The sequence below is a fragment of the Sarcophilus harrisii genome, chromosome 3 (assembly GCF_902635505.1).
Source record: "Sarcophilus harrisii chromosome 3, mSarHar1.11, whole genome shotgun sequence".
NCBI classification, from domain to species: Eukaryota; Metazoa; Chordata; class Mammalia; order Dasyuromorphia; family Dasyuridae; genus Sarcophilus; species Sarcophilus harrisii.
In genome coordinates, this window is record NC_045428.1 from 609,543,648 (window position 1) to 609,560,078 (window position 16,431).

The 16,431-nt window shown below is 36.0% G+C and overlaps 1 protein-coding gene across 1 annotated transcript in view; it reads right to left on the bottom strand.

The window, feature by feature from the left end:
• LOC100922207 (zinc finger protein 883) overlaps nt 1–16,431 on the bottom strand; it is a 44,892-nt gene that overhangs the window by 19,849 nt on the left and 8,612 nt on the right. The window contains exon 3 of the mRNA XM_031961840.1: nt 4,918–6,486. Coding sequence (XP_031817700.1) covers nt 4,918–6,486 — 1,569 coding nt within the window. The remainder of the gene's footprint in view (nt 1–4,917; nt 6,487–16,431) is intronic.

Here is a 16,431-nt window from a genome sequence, read left to right on the forward strand (position 1 = left end):
GAAGCAATGACACAAAATCAAGCTAAATAAATTCCTATCTTGTCCACATGCCCAAATGGACTCTATTCAACATCTTGAATCCATTATCTTGTGATCGGATTGCACAGCTCTTCTTTATAAGTCCTCTGGAATGGTGGTGGTGATTATAATTAACTGAATTTTAATATTTTCCAAAGTTCTTGTTTTTTAGAAGTGTTGTTACTGTTAATAGTTATTCCCTTAATATAATTCAATTCCCTCTGAATCAATTCAGGTGATTCTTCTGAGGTTTCAATGAAGGGGCATATCTGTATTCAATTCCATTCATATGCCAATATGTATCCAACTGTCACCCTATAGAAGGACATCACACTTCATTTTCCAGTTCTTTCCCTTAACAGGAGTTATTAAACACTTTCTTTTAAACACACACAAACACACACTAATTATGCTCTGGAGTCAAAAGGCATTAGTCACTTTTGGGGCTTCACACTTTGACCAACAGTGAATTAATTCAGGTGCCTATAATTATTAGTGAATATGAGCACCAATTATTAGTGAATTCTCAGCTAGGTTTTTTTTTTAATTTAATTTTTAAATAAATATTCATTTTCTCTCTGCTGATCAATCTTTTCCAGATTCTTGAAACTAATACATAAAGGAAAATCAATTCCCCAAATATGTCATTTTCATGAAAGTAAAGCTGTATAATATGCTATGAGAAATAAAGGTTCTAGAAAAAGAATGGAAGTATAATGAGCAGAAACAGAACACTTTACAAATAGAAGCAATATTGTCCTAAAAAATAAGTCTGGAAGACTTAAGAATCTCAATCAATGCAATGACCAATTGTGTCTCCAGAGGACCTACTATCCAATTCTTGTTGGAGATGAAGGATTCAGAGGGCAGGATTAGGCACAATAATTTTTTCTTTAACATGGACAGTACATGAACACTGTCTTTCAATATCCATGTTTGAAATTCTCTCTACTCTTTATGATCACCATTTTCTTATCACTGTTGATGTTCATTCATGTTTTACTCTTTATGATTCTATGGAGTTTCCTTGGCAAAGATACTAGAGTTATTTTCATTTGCTTCCCCACCTTGTTTTATAGATGAGGATCCTGAGGCAAACAGGGTGAAATGACTTGCGCAGGTCACATAGCTTGGAAGGATGTGAAGCCACATCTGAACTCAGATTTTCCTGATTTCAGGTCCAGCATGCCATCCATTGCCTCACCTAGCTGCCCTTCTTGTCATCTTTACTAATGGGAAAGTCTAATTATTAGTTATTTGGATTAGTGATTACAGATGTGAGCATTTTTTTCATATGGTTGTTGATAACATGGATTTTTCTTTTGAAACATATCTATTCATAGCTTTTGACCAGAGGTCTCCTGGGGAATGATTCATTTTTATATGTCTGTAGCCATTCTTTAAGTACTTGGAAACAAGACTTTTGTTTTTGTTTTTTGAGAAACTTGCTGCAAATCATTTCTCCAGTTAACTGTTTTCTTTATTATGCCCCAAAAGTTATCAATCTGTGCATACATGCCCTTTGATCCAGCAGTATTATTACTGGGCTTATATCCCAAAGAAATACTAAAGAAAGAAAAGGGACCTGTATGTGCCAAAATGTTTGTGGCAGCCCTCTTTGTAGTGGCTAGAAACTGGAAAATGAATGGATGCCCATCAATTGGAGAATGGCTGGGTAAATTATATTGTATGAATGTTATGGAATATTTTTGTTCTGTAAGAAATGACCAGCAGGATGAATACAGAGAGGCCTGGAGAGACTTACATGAACTGATGCTGAGTGAAATGAGCAGAACCAGGAGATCATCATATACTTCAATAACAATACCGTATGAGGATATACTCTGATGGAAGTGGATATCTTCAACAAAGAGAAGATCTAATTCAGTTCCAATTGATCAATGATGGACAGAAGCAGCTATACCCAGAGAAGGAACACTGGGAAATGCATGTGAACTATTTGCATTTTTGTTTTTCTTCTCAGGTTATTTTTACCTTCTGAATCCAATTCTTCCTGTGCAACAAGAGAACTGTTCAGTTCTGCACACATATATTGTATCTAGGATATACTATAACATATTTAACATGTATAAAACTGCCTGCCATCTAGGGGAGGGGAGGAGGGAGGGAAGGGAAAAGTTGGAACAGAAGTGAGTACAAGGAATAATGTTGTAAAAAATTACCCATGCATATGTACTGTCAATAAAAAATTATTTTAAAAAATAAAAAATAAAATAAAATAGAAAAAAATTGTTTTCTTTTTATATTTAAGATAGATGCGTTTTTTTCACGTGATAAAAAATCCATTTTGTTTCATATGATCTTTTGTATGGCTGGCTCTATTCCTTCTTTGGTGACACACTTCATTAATGTTGTTAAACACGGGGTTGCTATATTAATTTTCTTTAATATATGACACACATGTGCACAAGGTCTTTATTTTTAAGTAGAAGAAGAGAATTTCAGTGACTGCTACTTTCTGCTATGGTCTCAGACTTGGTCCTACTAGGTCTTCTTCCTGGAATCCTGGAAAGAGGCACATGGACATAATTTTAATCAGAACACAGATTTAGAGCCATAGAAGCTATGGAAGACACTGAATCCAAGCTCCTCCTTTTAGAGATAAGTAAACTGAGGCAGAGAGACATTATTCGCTAGCCTTACACAGCTAGAAAGCATATGTGGCAGAATTGCTTTCACGGATGATGCTCTGAAATATCAATTTGAATTAAAAAAAAAGTGATCAAACCATCTTTTAGGCCACAGACTTTGATAAGACACATAAGCCAAGGGGAAATAATAACTACCTTTACTAATTTAATTATTTTAACTAATTTAATATTTGCAAATCACCTGACAAATGTTGTCTCATTTGATTTTATCAATCCTTGGAGGTGGATGCTATTTTTCTTTTGAATCAGAAATTTTATTTATTGCTAATAAAGTATACTTAGTATGATATTTAAAACTCAATGCACTTAGAAAAAAATCTCATTACAACATGCTTTATTTAAAAACTGCTGACCGACATATTCCTTTCTTTTTTAAAAATATTTTTCTCCTCCATTACATGTAAAAACAATTTTTAACATTGTTTTAAAGTTTTGAGTTCTGTCCCTCTTTCCCTCCCCTCAGCCCTCCCTGAGATAGTAGCAATTTGATGTAGATTATACATGTACAATCATGTAAAACATTTCCAAAAGTTTTGTGCAAGAAGACAGATGAAAGGAAGAAAGGAAGGAAAAAAGGGAGGGAGAGGAGGGATGGTGGAAGCAAGGAAGTAGGAAGGGAGGGAGGGAGGGAGGGAGGAAGGAAGGAAGGAAAGAAAGAAAGAGGGAAGCAGGGAGGGAAGGAAGAGGAGGAAGGAACAAGGGAAGGGAGGGAGGGAGGAAGAAAGGAAGGAAGGAAAGAAAGAGGGAAGCAGAGAGGGAAGGAAGAGGAGGAAGGAACAAGGGAAGGAAGGAGGGAAGGAAGGGAGGAAAGAACTAAATAAAAAATAGTATGTTTCAGTCTGTATTCAGATATCAGTTCTTTCTTTGGAGATAGGTGGCAGTTTTCATCATAAATCCTTTGGGATTGTCTTGGATCGTTGTATTGCTAAAAATAGCTAAGTCATTCACAGTTTTTCATTGTATAATATTGTTAATGTGTACAATGTTCTTGTTCTGCTCAATTCACTTTGTATCAGTTCATGTAAATCAAGAGTTCTTTTGAAATTATTCTATTTGTCATTTGGTAGATACTATTACTATCCCCATTGTGCAGATAGAAAAACTCAGGAAGAAATAGGTTAAGTGTCTTGCTCAGGGTCACATACCCAATAAGTATCAGAGACTGAATTTAAACTTGGTTCTTGTGCATTCAGGGAAAGCCCTCTATCTATTGTGCCACCCAGCAGTCTAAAAAAATAATTATAAAAATAAATATCCAATGGATTCCAGAATATCAGTACTAGACATTTTTGTACCAGCTAGTATCATGAAACACAGGGAGTGCCAATCAAATGGGGCAGGGCTGAGGAAGTTATGGAATAGGAATACCATAGCATATTACAGAAAACTCATCAAGAACTCTAGGATTTCAGAGAAGTCAATCCATCTGCAGGGCTTTATGCACAGGGAAAAAATTGGCGATGTTCAATGAGATCTACTGTGCAGGAAGAGGCAGTCTCTCATTAATGAGATCTATAAGTTTTAACTCTAGCAAGATTTTTCCAGTGTACACGCAAAAATGAGCTCTGGGTGAAAGTTTTCTTACAATTATTGCTTTTATAAGGCTTTTTTCTATTGTGAATATTGCAATGTCTAGTGACCTCCACCTTCCAGGAAAAGACAGGTTCATATTGAGCACATTCATAAATCTTTTCTCTACGATGAGTCCTCTGATGTGAAAGAAGAGATGATCTCAGGTTGAAGACTTTCCCACATGGAGTTCACCAAAAGCTGCTCCCAAAATGAATTTCCCGATGTCAAACAAAGGTCTGTACTCCATTTGTATGCCTTTCATATTTATTACAGGGTTGTGATCTGTATCTCCTATGAATTTCTTGACAAGAAGTAAAGGATGACTTTAGCCTGAATGATTTTTCACATTGATTATATTAATAAGTTTTTTCCTTACAATGGATTCTCAAATATTTAATCACAGAAGAATGTGCATTAAAATCTTGACCATATTAAACTCAAACTTTCTCACCCATGTGGACTCTCTGATGTTTAGCAAGATTTGAGCTCTGTGTGAAAGCCTTTCCACACTCATCACATGCATAAGGTTTCTCTCCATCATGGATTCTCTGGTGTTTAGCAAGATTTGAGCTTTGTGTGAAAGCCTTTCCACATTCGTTGCATTCAAAAGGTTTCTCTCCAGTATGAATTCTTTGATGTTTAGCAAGATTAGAGCGTTGTGTGAAAGCCTTTCCACACTCATCACATTCATAAGGCTTCTCTCCAGCATGGATTCTCTGATGTTTAGCAAGATTGGAATGCTGGGTGAAAGCCCTTCCACATTGATCACATTCATAAGGTTTTTCTCCAGTGTGGATTCTTTGATGTTCAGCAAATTTGGAGTAACATCGAACATTCTTTCCACACTGATTACATATGTAAGATTGTTCTCCAGTATGGATTCTCTGATGTTTACTAAGAGTATGTTTATTACATTCATAAAGTTTCTCTCTAGTGTGGATACTCTCATGTTTAATAAGGGAAGAGTGTGCACGAAAAGCTTTATTACATGCATGACACTCATAAGGTTTCTCTCCATCATGGATTCTCTGGTGTTTAGCAAGATTTGAGCTCTGTGCAAAAGCCTTTCCACATTGATTACATTCATAAGGTTTCTCTCCAGTGTGGATTCTCTGATGTTTAGCAAGATTGGAGTGCTGTGTGAAAGCCTTTCCACACTCATCACATTCATAAGGTTTCTCTCCGGCATGGATTTTCTGATGTTTGGCAAGATTGGAATACTGTGTGAAAGCCCTACCACATTCATCACATTCATAAGGTTTCTCTCCAGTGTGAATTCTCTGATGTTCTGCAAATTTGGAGTAACATCGGAAATTTTTTCCACATTGATCACATATGTAAGATTGTTCTCCAGTGTGGATTCTCTGCTGTTTTGTAGGAGTAGAACTCTCATTCAAAGTCTCGCTATTTTTATTACATCCAAAAAGTTTCTCTCCACTGTGGACTCTCTGGTGTTTAACAAGATTTGAGCTCTGTGTAAAAGCCTTTCCACATTCATCACATTCATAAGGTTTCTCTCCAGCATGGATTCTCTGATGTTTAATGAGATTGGAGTGCTGTGTAAAAGCCTTTCCACATTCATTGCATTCATAAGGTTTCTCTCCAGTGTGAATTCTCTGATGTTTAACAAGATTGGAGTGCTGTGTGAAAGCCTTTCCACATTCATTACATTCATAAGGCTTCTCTCCAGCATGGATTTTTTGATGTTTCGCAAGATTGGAGTACTGTGTGAAAGCCTTTCCACATTCACGACATTCATAAGGTTTCTCTCCAGTATGAATTCTCTGATGTTCAGCAAATTTGGAGTAACATTGAAAATCCTTTCCACATTGATTACATATGTAAGATTGTTCTCCAGTATAGATTCTCCGATGTTTAGCAAAAGTAGATTGCTCTCTAAAAGTATTTCTAGAGTCATTACATTCATAAGATTTCTCTTCACTATGGATAGCCTGATGTTTGATAAGGGAAGAATATACACTAAAAGCTTTACCACATTCATGACACTCATGTGGGTTTTCTTCTTCAGTACATATATTCTTATCTTTGGCAACACTGGAGCTCTTTTCCAAATCCTCTGAATGTAGATTGTATTCATAACCTTTCTCTCCAGTGTGGTTAGTAAGATCAGTCATATCTTCAGTATAGTCTTCAGTATAGTCTTTTTGTGAGGTCATTTTCAGATTTGCGCTCATCTCCTTCATATCAAACCTTGTTTCTGCATCTGATGGAAACAAACAAATAGACACTTGTATAAATACATCCTCTTGTGTCGACTAAAAATAAAATGATCGACTTTCAATTTCCCCAGTCAGAATGAAGTCTTCAGAGTGAAATGGACAAAATCAATCATTTTTAAATGCTGTTAGCTCATACCAATAAAATAATCTAGTTAACACAAAGGTTCACATACAATCTAATCACATTGGATCCTTACAACAAATCCAAGACACAGGCAAGATGAGGGTTCCCATTATACTTTACAAACCAGGACTTGAACTCTAAATGGCTGAGTGACCTGGCCCAAATCCTTCTAGCAGCGATATGAACTCAGATCTGATGAGTGAGGCTACTCAGTTCACTGAATTAGGCAGATGATCTTTATCTTATTTTCAATCCTTTTTTAAATGCATTTTTATGACAATTTTATTTTGTTGTGTTCAGGTAATCTTTCTGCTTTTCCATAAGAAGCAGTTTTAATATTCTATTACATGATCATTCTTTGTAAATTTCATACTATCCTGAAAAAATAGATTTGCTCTTTTCAGTGGTCTTGTAATAATTTCCAGTTATAATTACATTTTCTTAAAAATTTATTTAGATTTCCAAATTGTATGCCATTTATTGCACACATACTAAGTGTTTTTATTATATCATTATCATTATATTTTTCCACTGGAAAAGAAGCATGGGCATAATTAAAGCATAGAAGACCTAATTAAAAGAGACAAACGGGGAAAACTACATTTTGCTATTACTTACCAAACACAATGAAGTAATATCAATACTAAGTACACATACACCAAATGGTATAGCAACCAAATTATTAGAGAAAAAGTGAAAAAAGTTATGGGAGAAAATGGTAAAACCAGGCTAGTGGGGAACCAAACCTGCCCATCTTCAAACTGTATTAATTTAATCATAAAATAAACAAGAAAGGAATTAAGGAGATTAATAGAATTTTGTTAAGTGTTAGAGAGGAGAGACTTCTGGAGATAACTGAATGGGAATAGAAACAGCACACTTTTTATGACTATAAATGTCACCTTAAAACTAACCATTTTATGACACAAAAACCTCACAATTGAATGCAGAAAAACAGAAATATTAAATGCATCCTTTTTAGCACATAGGAAAATAAAGGGCCATGGAAACATAGATGAATAAATATTTGGAAATTAAATAATTTAATCTTAAAGAGTGAAGGGGAAAAAGAACAAATCACAAAAACAATAATTTCACTAAAAAGAATGACAATGAGATAATGTACCAAAATTTATGGGAGGCAGTCAAAACAGACTTTAAAAGAAGTTTTTTTTTTTTTTTTAAATCTCTAAATGCTTCAATAATTAAAATAAAAAGGAAAAGATCAATTAATTGGGCATGTGATTAAAAAAATTAAGAACAAACTTGTCATCCCAAGTTAAACATCAAATTGGAAATCCTGAATAACAAAATAGATATTAATAGAAATGAAAAACAAACTAATAAATAAACTAGGACTTTGGTTATTTAAAAAAAAAAACCCACACACAACAAAACAGACAAACCATTGGGCAATGGGATAATTTGGGTAAAAAAAAATAAAGAAAAACAAATTACCAGTATCAAATCCATATGTCCAGTCATATAAAAATACTCTAAATCATTATTGATTAGAGAAAACATTAAAACAACCATAAGATAACATCTCACACCTATAAGACTGGTAAAAGTGATAGAAGGGAAGAATAAGAAATGTTGAAGAATATGTGCAAATATTGGGACAGTAATATACTGTTGGTGGAACTTTGAACTGATCCAACCATTTTGGAGAGCAATCTGAAATTAGTCTAAAGAATAATAAAACTTTATATAACCTTTGATTCAGCAATACAACTATTAGGTCTATTTCCCAAAGTGATCAGAGAAAAACCTACATGTTAAAAATATTTCTCTTTCTTTGTGGTAGCAAAGAACAAGAAACTGAAGGGATGCCCATCAGTTGAAAAATGACTAAACTTGTGGTATATGATTGTGATTAAATACAATTCTGCTATAATAAATAATGAGAATAATTGATTATTAGAAAAACATAGAAAGACCTGAATGTATAAATGAAAAGCAAAATGAGTAAAACCAAAATAACTATGTATACATTAACAGCAATATTGTTAAAAGATGAATTGTCCTGAGTACTATAAATACTCAAATCAATTACAAAAGATCTATGAAGGAAGATGCTATCTATCTCAAAAGAAAGAACTGATAAACAGAAGTAAACATAGTTTGGTTTTAAATATATTTATAAATCTGTGTCAAATAGTGGGCTTCTCTATTGTGAGGTTGGAGGGGAGAGAAGAATACCGTTCAGAACTCAAAATGCCACTCAATTTTTTTAAAATGAAAAGAGTGAATTCATCACAAATAAGGAAATTATAGCAGTTACTGGGAGTTATTTTGCTCAATTATATGCCAACAGATATAATTAAGTAAAATGGATGAACATATACAAAAAAAATTGCACATATTAAAAGAAGTACACAGTAGCCACAAAATTGTACAATGGTCAACTGTGAATGACTTAGGTATTCTCAGCAATGCAAAAATACAATACAATTCTGGAGAACTTATGATGAAAAATGTTATCTACTTCCAGAGGAAGGATTAATAGACTCTGAATGCATATCAAAGCATACAGTTTTTTGTTTTTATTTTATTTTTCTTGGGGCTTTTTTGGAGGGATCTGTTTTCTTTCACAACATGACAAATATGGAAATATGTTTTTCATGACTGCATATATATAATCTATATCAAATAGCTTGCCTTCTCAAATAGTGTCTAGGGAGGAATGGAAGGAGGATGGGAATTCAGAACTCTTTAAAAATAAGTGTTAAACTTTTTACATATAATTTTTTAAAAGTGCTAGCTATAGTAATGAGAGAAGAAAAAGAAGTTGAAGGTACTAAAATATGTAATGAGGAAACAAATCTATCACTCTGTACATGGCATGATGGTATATTTAGAGAATTCTGGAGAATCAACTAATTGTTTGGTTGGTTTTTGTTCTTTTTTCCTAAAGAGGACCAAAATGACATTACTGCATTGGGTTCAAGGTAGAGTATTTCAAAATGTCACCGATTAGGCCAATAAGAGTTTACAAGGCTCTACAATAGTCAGGAACAAATAGACCATATGAACATTGGTAGTGAAGCTATCTCCAAATGTGTGCACTTCCCATTTCTTTTGAGTTATTGCACTTTCAGTGTCTCACATGATACATAATTGATTCCAGAGTTCTTAAGAAAGACATTGAGATTGTCTTTGTGTTACTTCTGAATGCCATATGAGCTCTTGTCTCATGTGATATAACCCAGAAAATTTCAGTCACCTTTTACATTAGCCGTGGCCCTCTGCTGGAATAGAATCAGCAGCAGACACTTTGCTATAAAAGGTGAGCCTAATGACATTCAAAACCTCTTCTTCAACTGGAAATTTTACAAGCAAAGCCTTGGCTTCCACCTATGCTATACAATCAATGGCTTTAGCATTGATTGGTAATGGTCTGTTGAGGTCACTATGGAAGCTTTCAGTCCATCTCTCCAGGACCATTATTCAATGTGGCTCCATCAGCACTGAGCAGTTGAGATGCACCATAGACTTTTGACCCATAAATAGCATTCAGGACATCAAAAAAGTGCTATGGATTGCTATCATCATTGTAAAAACTTAATTTGATCTGACTTCTTTCCAAACCAAGACTTCTGCATCTCTATAATTTTTCTTAGAAATGATGAACTATCCCATTGGTAAAATCTGTAGCGTATTCATTTTTCATTGAGCAGCTTTTGAATTTTCCCATCATTTCCATCAAATCAGTCTTGATGTTTGTGAATGTTCTGGACCAGAAGAGTAAATCTCTGAAAGTTTCCCACTCCTTTTCTGCTTGCCAATTATGTTGGCAGACTTTCCCTCAAAGTCAGCAACAAAATGTTCCTTTTCAGAAGACTTTTCTAGTTTGTTGACATAAATTCTTCTAGTAGTCATCTTGCCTTGTGACCATCACTTTTGTTGAATATGACTATATAGTTTGGAGAGGATAAGTCCAATCAGCACAGCACTCTGCACCACACATTGCCTTTTGTCATTCTCATATCCTATCTGTCTCTTCTTACAATCACATGATCTATTAAATGCCATTATTTTCTGAGGGCACACCAATGAAGATTTTTGTGTGTGTTTAAACAGATGAAAGACAGAATTGGTGACGTCACAGGATACATGAGTCTTCAGTAGTAAATGACCAAAGCTTGCTACTATGGTCCAATCTTCTGGAGGAATTCCTGCCATATCTGATTCTGACTCTATTAAATTCACCCAGAATTAGAAGCAAGTTTTCTTTTGACACATTGATAATGAGGTTCTTCAGGTCTTCATAAAATTTTTCTTTGTCCTCTTCAGGGTTTGTCACAGTGGGAACAAATACACTGATGATCATGACATGGAACTTTCCTGCAAGTGGCAATCACATTGTCATGAGCTTGTCATTTATTCTTCTTGTAATAAATAATAAATTCCTCTCGACATCCAACTGACTGAATTCATTTTGATTGAGAAAAATATAGCAGTTTCATACTACTCCCCTTCACTGCAGCCTCTCCATAAAAATGTGTATCTAGTTTCAACTTCAGTAAGGCTGACAGCCTTGTTTCACTCAGGGCTAGTTTTTCGATATGATGGTTATTAAGTTCTTTGCAAACAAGAGCTGTTTGTCTTTCAGGTCTACTGAATTTTATGTCCTTAAGTAAGTGGCATCATCTTTGCAAAATTTTTTGCATTTTTTTTTTGGTGTTTTGACTAGAGTGGGATCTCTGCCTGCTGAGGTAAGCAGGTAAGGGTTGAGTGAAGCAGATAATTTTAAGGGCACCTCTTTTAGCCCCTTTCTCATGGCAGGATGTGAGTGGTGCTGTCCTCAAAAGGTTGCTCACTCATACAAGGTGTTGCCCAATCCCACTGCTGGTTCAGTCTAGTGAGATCATCCTATGACTTGAGCCACCTGTGTACTGGGTTGTGACTACTGCATCCTCACTTGCTGCTGTATCATTTGTTTTGCTGCCACATGACTTTGAGGTAGATAAAACTGGTAAAATCATATGGGTGATGTCTTTTGATTTATACACAAATTGAATTTAAGCAAGGCAGAGTTGGGTGAAATTGTCAACCTCGCTTTTTCTTCCAGTGACATCAAAATGTAGTTGACAGGAAATTGTAGATGAGTTAGGAAATCAAGAGCAAAAAATGAATTTCCATCCATCCTCAGGTGACAATTTCCTCCTCATATAGTTTATGTAAGGGACCATTTCACTTTATTTTGCTTACAATTCAAAATCTAGCTGGTAGTGCAGAAGATAGAGAGCTGGGCTGAGTCAAAAAGACCCGAGTTCAAATCTGGCCTCAAACACTTATTAACTGTGTGATTCTGGGCAAGTACATTTAATCTCACTTTCCTCAACTATAAATTGGGGGTCATAATAGCACTAACTCTCAGGCTTATTGACAGAATCAATTTATTTACTTTAAAATACTAGCACAATGCCTGGGGGGGGGGGGGGGGTAAAGAGGAATGCAGAGCTCCTCTAATTTGAGGAGCATTTCTCTACACTTTGGAGAGTTCACACTTATACATCCCCACTCTTCCATTAGTGCTTGCATTTCAAGTGATCCCAAATGGGATATGCCATGGAAACTTGTACAGTCTTTTCTTAGAAACAAATGAGACCTGCACATTTTATTATGAAAAATCCCTAACCCTGAAACTAGGCAAAATGATTACTGCACTAGATCATCCCTGAATGCCCCCAAAAGCACCTTGACCAATTGCTTTTTTCCCCATGTCCCTGGCTTGTTCCTCCTCCTTAAAACATATAAATCTTGAATATTTCCATTTGGGGAGTTCCCTTCTCTGGGTCAGACTACCTGCCAGTAAATTCAGTAAACAATAGTTGGTCCAAATCCCCGTCCTCAGCCAGTGACATAACATTGATATGTATTTGGTCATTTATAAATGGTAGCTCCCAACAGTCATCTAGCTAGCTATTTATTTATGATGAGTCTTTGAGAAAGCCAATGTGAAATTTTCATATTTTAATATCATGTTATATTATCTATATTGTACAATATAGATATTTTATAATATCAAAATCTAATGTAATACTACAATGGGGGGTAATGTTATTAATGTCATTACATTTAATGTGTGACATTAATGTCACATACGTTTAAAAGAATTTTCTGAGTATCAGATTAAATGACCACTGCGAGTCATAATATACTTTGTACCAGTTGCTAAAAAAGATTTTAAGAAGAAAACATTTTGGAAGATCCTGTTCTGCTTAGGTATCATGGTTGTTCATTGCCTTAAACAATGTAGCTACAGTATTGTGGTTCTGCTCACTGCTCCCTAAATCAGTTCAGAAAGCTCTTTCCAGATTTCTTTAAACTGAATTTTTCATCATTTCTTCCAAAAGAATAAGATTCCATTATCTTCTTGGACCATCATTTCCTCAGTCATTTGCAATACATGAGCCCTATATTTCTTTCTTTCTTTTTTTGCAATGACAAAAAGCAGCATCAATAATTTTTGTTCCAATATCTTCTTCTTTATTCTCTCATCTCTTTAGTTTATACAACTGTTTGTAGTTACCATTAATTTAAAGGACATATAGTTGAATGACTTTGGGGCATAATTCCAAACTGCACTAGAAAATGACATCCCTGATTCCATTTTTGATAATGTGTGAACCTTTGTGTCAAGGATGTTTCTTACTTCTTACTTCTAGTTGGGTTCCCTGGTCTAATGCATTGATGAGGATAGAGAAAAAGACTCCCAGATTCTAGAACTGAGAAGGCCTAGGATAGTAGGAAGTGGCTCTATCAAGAGAAAAGCTGAATTTCAAGTCCAAATGTCTCCCAGAGGCAAGCAGGGAGGAGCACTGATATGGTTATTTCTTTAAATGGATATTTTCTTTTCAGAATTACTAACCCCAGAATTACTCTAGCTAAATCAGAAAAAACCTCAAGTTATATTTCCCCTATAAAATACCTAAGGGGACTAAACCCCTCCCCTAACCCCTTTTTAGGATCAATCTACTTCATAAGCATCACAATGGCTAACTCCTTTTAGGGTGTTAAATCCTTTTAAGAGTTAGCCCACCAGGCAATGGTATGAGGCCAGTTAGGGATTCATTTGGAACTAACCATGCCTTAAAGGTATCTTTCTCTGGGTTAATTGTGAGTTCACCTAGACAATTCAGCTGTTATTTTTTCCTTGTTAATTGCTAAAATCCATTATCTTTTCTAGAAACCTCATTTAGATTTGACCCTCCATTTGCAGCCTAATAAAATCTTTGCTTCTTTATGTGGAGAATGTCTAAGGCTACAAATTCTTTTCAGCTACGTGGAGACCCCCACCTGAAACTTCCAACACCTTCACCCCAACATTTGGTGGCAAAACTCCAACTATATCAACCTTGGTTTTTTATGAGTAAATTTATCCCATTCTCACTACTTAGGCAATTAATTTTTTTCTCCATCATATTCTCTTATCTTTCCTTTCTTTCCCATCTTCATCTTTAGAAGGAAAAAGTAAGTAAGTGGGGGGAAGAGAATGGGATTAATATTCATCATCTATAATTCAAATGGCTTGATGCCCAGCACTCACCAGAGCTTGTCTTCCTTTGATCCCAGTCCCAGATATCTTGAAGAGGAGACCCCGGAACTTTGAAAATCCTTAAAGGAGAAAATCTCCTTCAACTCTGACTCAATAAGGGACCCTGCCCCAAGTCCTTTTTCCCTTAAATTAATTTAAGTTTTGACTGCTTGAGGGGGGAATGAAGAGAGGATCCCCAAACTCTGAAAATCCTTAAAGGAGAAAATTTCTTTCAACTCTGCCTCAGTGAGGGGACTCCACCCCAAAGCACTAACGGTTTCATCTTTGTTATCTGGGTGGGGTTCGCTCAGTCCTGAAATCCACTGAATTCAATTCAAATTCCAGCTGGAAGCTGAAACCCTGCTAGGAGCCAACTTGGAACTCCACCCACAAGCTCCCTTCAGCTTGTAGCCAAGGCCCCTATTATAAAAGAGCCAAACTAAAACCCTCTCCTAGCAGAGGTTCCAAACATGTCAGCCATACCATGTTTGGCACCCCAAGGAGCCTCTGCCCACTGGAATACTGTTTCCAGTGCTATCTTCTCTTTAGCCTCACCTATTTCCTTAACCAGACATTAACCTTACTTCCAATCCCCATAATAAACCTCTTTTATCAATCTAGGTTTTGGGGTCTGTAAATTCATTTAAAGAGAACCTATGCTTGCACCGAATCTCAGGCGTTGCAGGGGAGACAAGCCCCTCCATTTGATTCCCTGAACCCTGAACCAGCCACTAGACCTCATTTAACTCCCTGACCTTCAGCTCTGTACATTCCTTTACAGAGAATCTCTGCGCCACGAAAAGGGAGTTCCCTAAAACTCCCTACCCTTGCGCCAAATCCAAAGGAGTTGCAAGGGAGCTCCATTTGACTCCCTGAATCCTAAACCTGCCATTAGATCTCATTTAACTCCCTGACCACCAGAAACCCTAATTTCATTTGGGTTCCCCAAAGCTAAACCTCATCTATTTGGTTCTAACACTATTGTTGAGGTTGGGAAAGGAGACCTTAAAAGTTTGGGGTCCCAGATCGGTGTCATGAAGTGTTTCAAAGGAATTTGAAGGCTTGAACTCATCTCCTAGTCAAGGAGCAAAGTTTATCATAATTGTACCCATTACAAAGTGGGCTGGAGTTTCCAAAAGAAATTGGTAGAGAAACAGAAGTAAGGATACACATTTATCCAGCTTTCAGTCATTGATATGCTGATTCCATGGTTCATAGATTAGGAAGGAAGAATGGTCTCCCGATTATCAGTCAGCAATGAATTGAGGAGTGGTCTATTCACTATTGTCTCAGGAGTTGGCTCTGTGGGAGTTTTCTAAATTCGCACCTCTGACTCCCGACTGAGGAGTGGTCAGAATCTGACAGTTTGGTCTGGGAGTTTCCTAAGGCAGATTCTAAAACCAGATGATTTAGGATTTAATGATTTATTGTTAGAACAAAAGCCCCCCTAAAATCAGGGAACCACAAAATCATATTACATCACTATCAGGAGTCTCTTCTCTTTTTTGTTTCTTCCAGCTGAAGCATCCTCTCAGGTAATAACTTCTCTCCCCCATAAGGAAACTAAGGAGAGCAACGTTCCAAAAGTCAAGCTGACTAGAGTTCAGATTCAATCTCAGACACTGACTGGCTCTGAGACATCGGGATTATGCTTCTTTGCCTCAGTTTTCCTATAGAGTGAATAATAATAGTACCTACTTCCCAGATTGTTGTGAGGATCAAATGAGGCAATACAAGTAAAGCTCTTGACAACACAATGGGCACCATATGCTTGTTAAGTATTATTGTTGTCATTACGATTTTGATTCTTTCCACCTCAACTCTTCTTTCCTTCATAAATTTCCATTTTCCTCTCCTTGTATCCATATAAGTACCTGTTGAAGGTAATGCATTTTCATACAAAAATATATTCCTTTGTTTGGATCAGCTAAAAGTAAGTTCCATATTCTGCTGCTTATTCTCAAAGCATTTCCATATTTATATGCTGGATTTTGAATTTTTGGACAACAGAAATTGTCTTTTGCCTCTATACTCCCAGAGCTTAATCCAGTGCCTAGAACACAATAGGCATTTAATCAATGCTTATTAACTGACTGGATCCAGGACTGAAGACAGGCCCCAACTTCTCCATCAATTCTTGCCTTCTAGTCTCTTTCCTAATTGTCAAATGCATATTCTGGCCTTAGCCCTGTTTCTCTCTATTTCTTGAATCTCATCACCTACATACAATGAGTGACTTTATGTGATTCTAACCTTTATGGG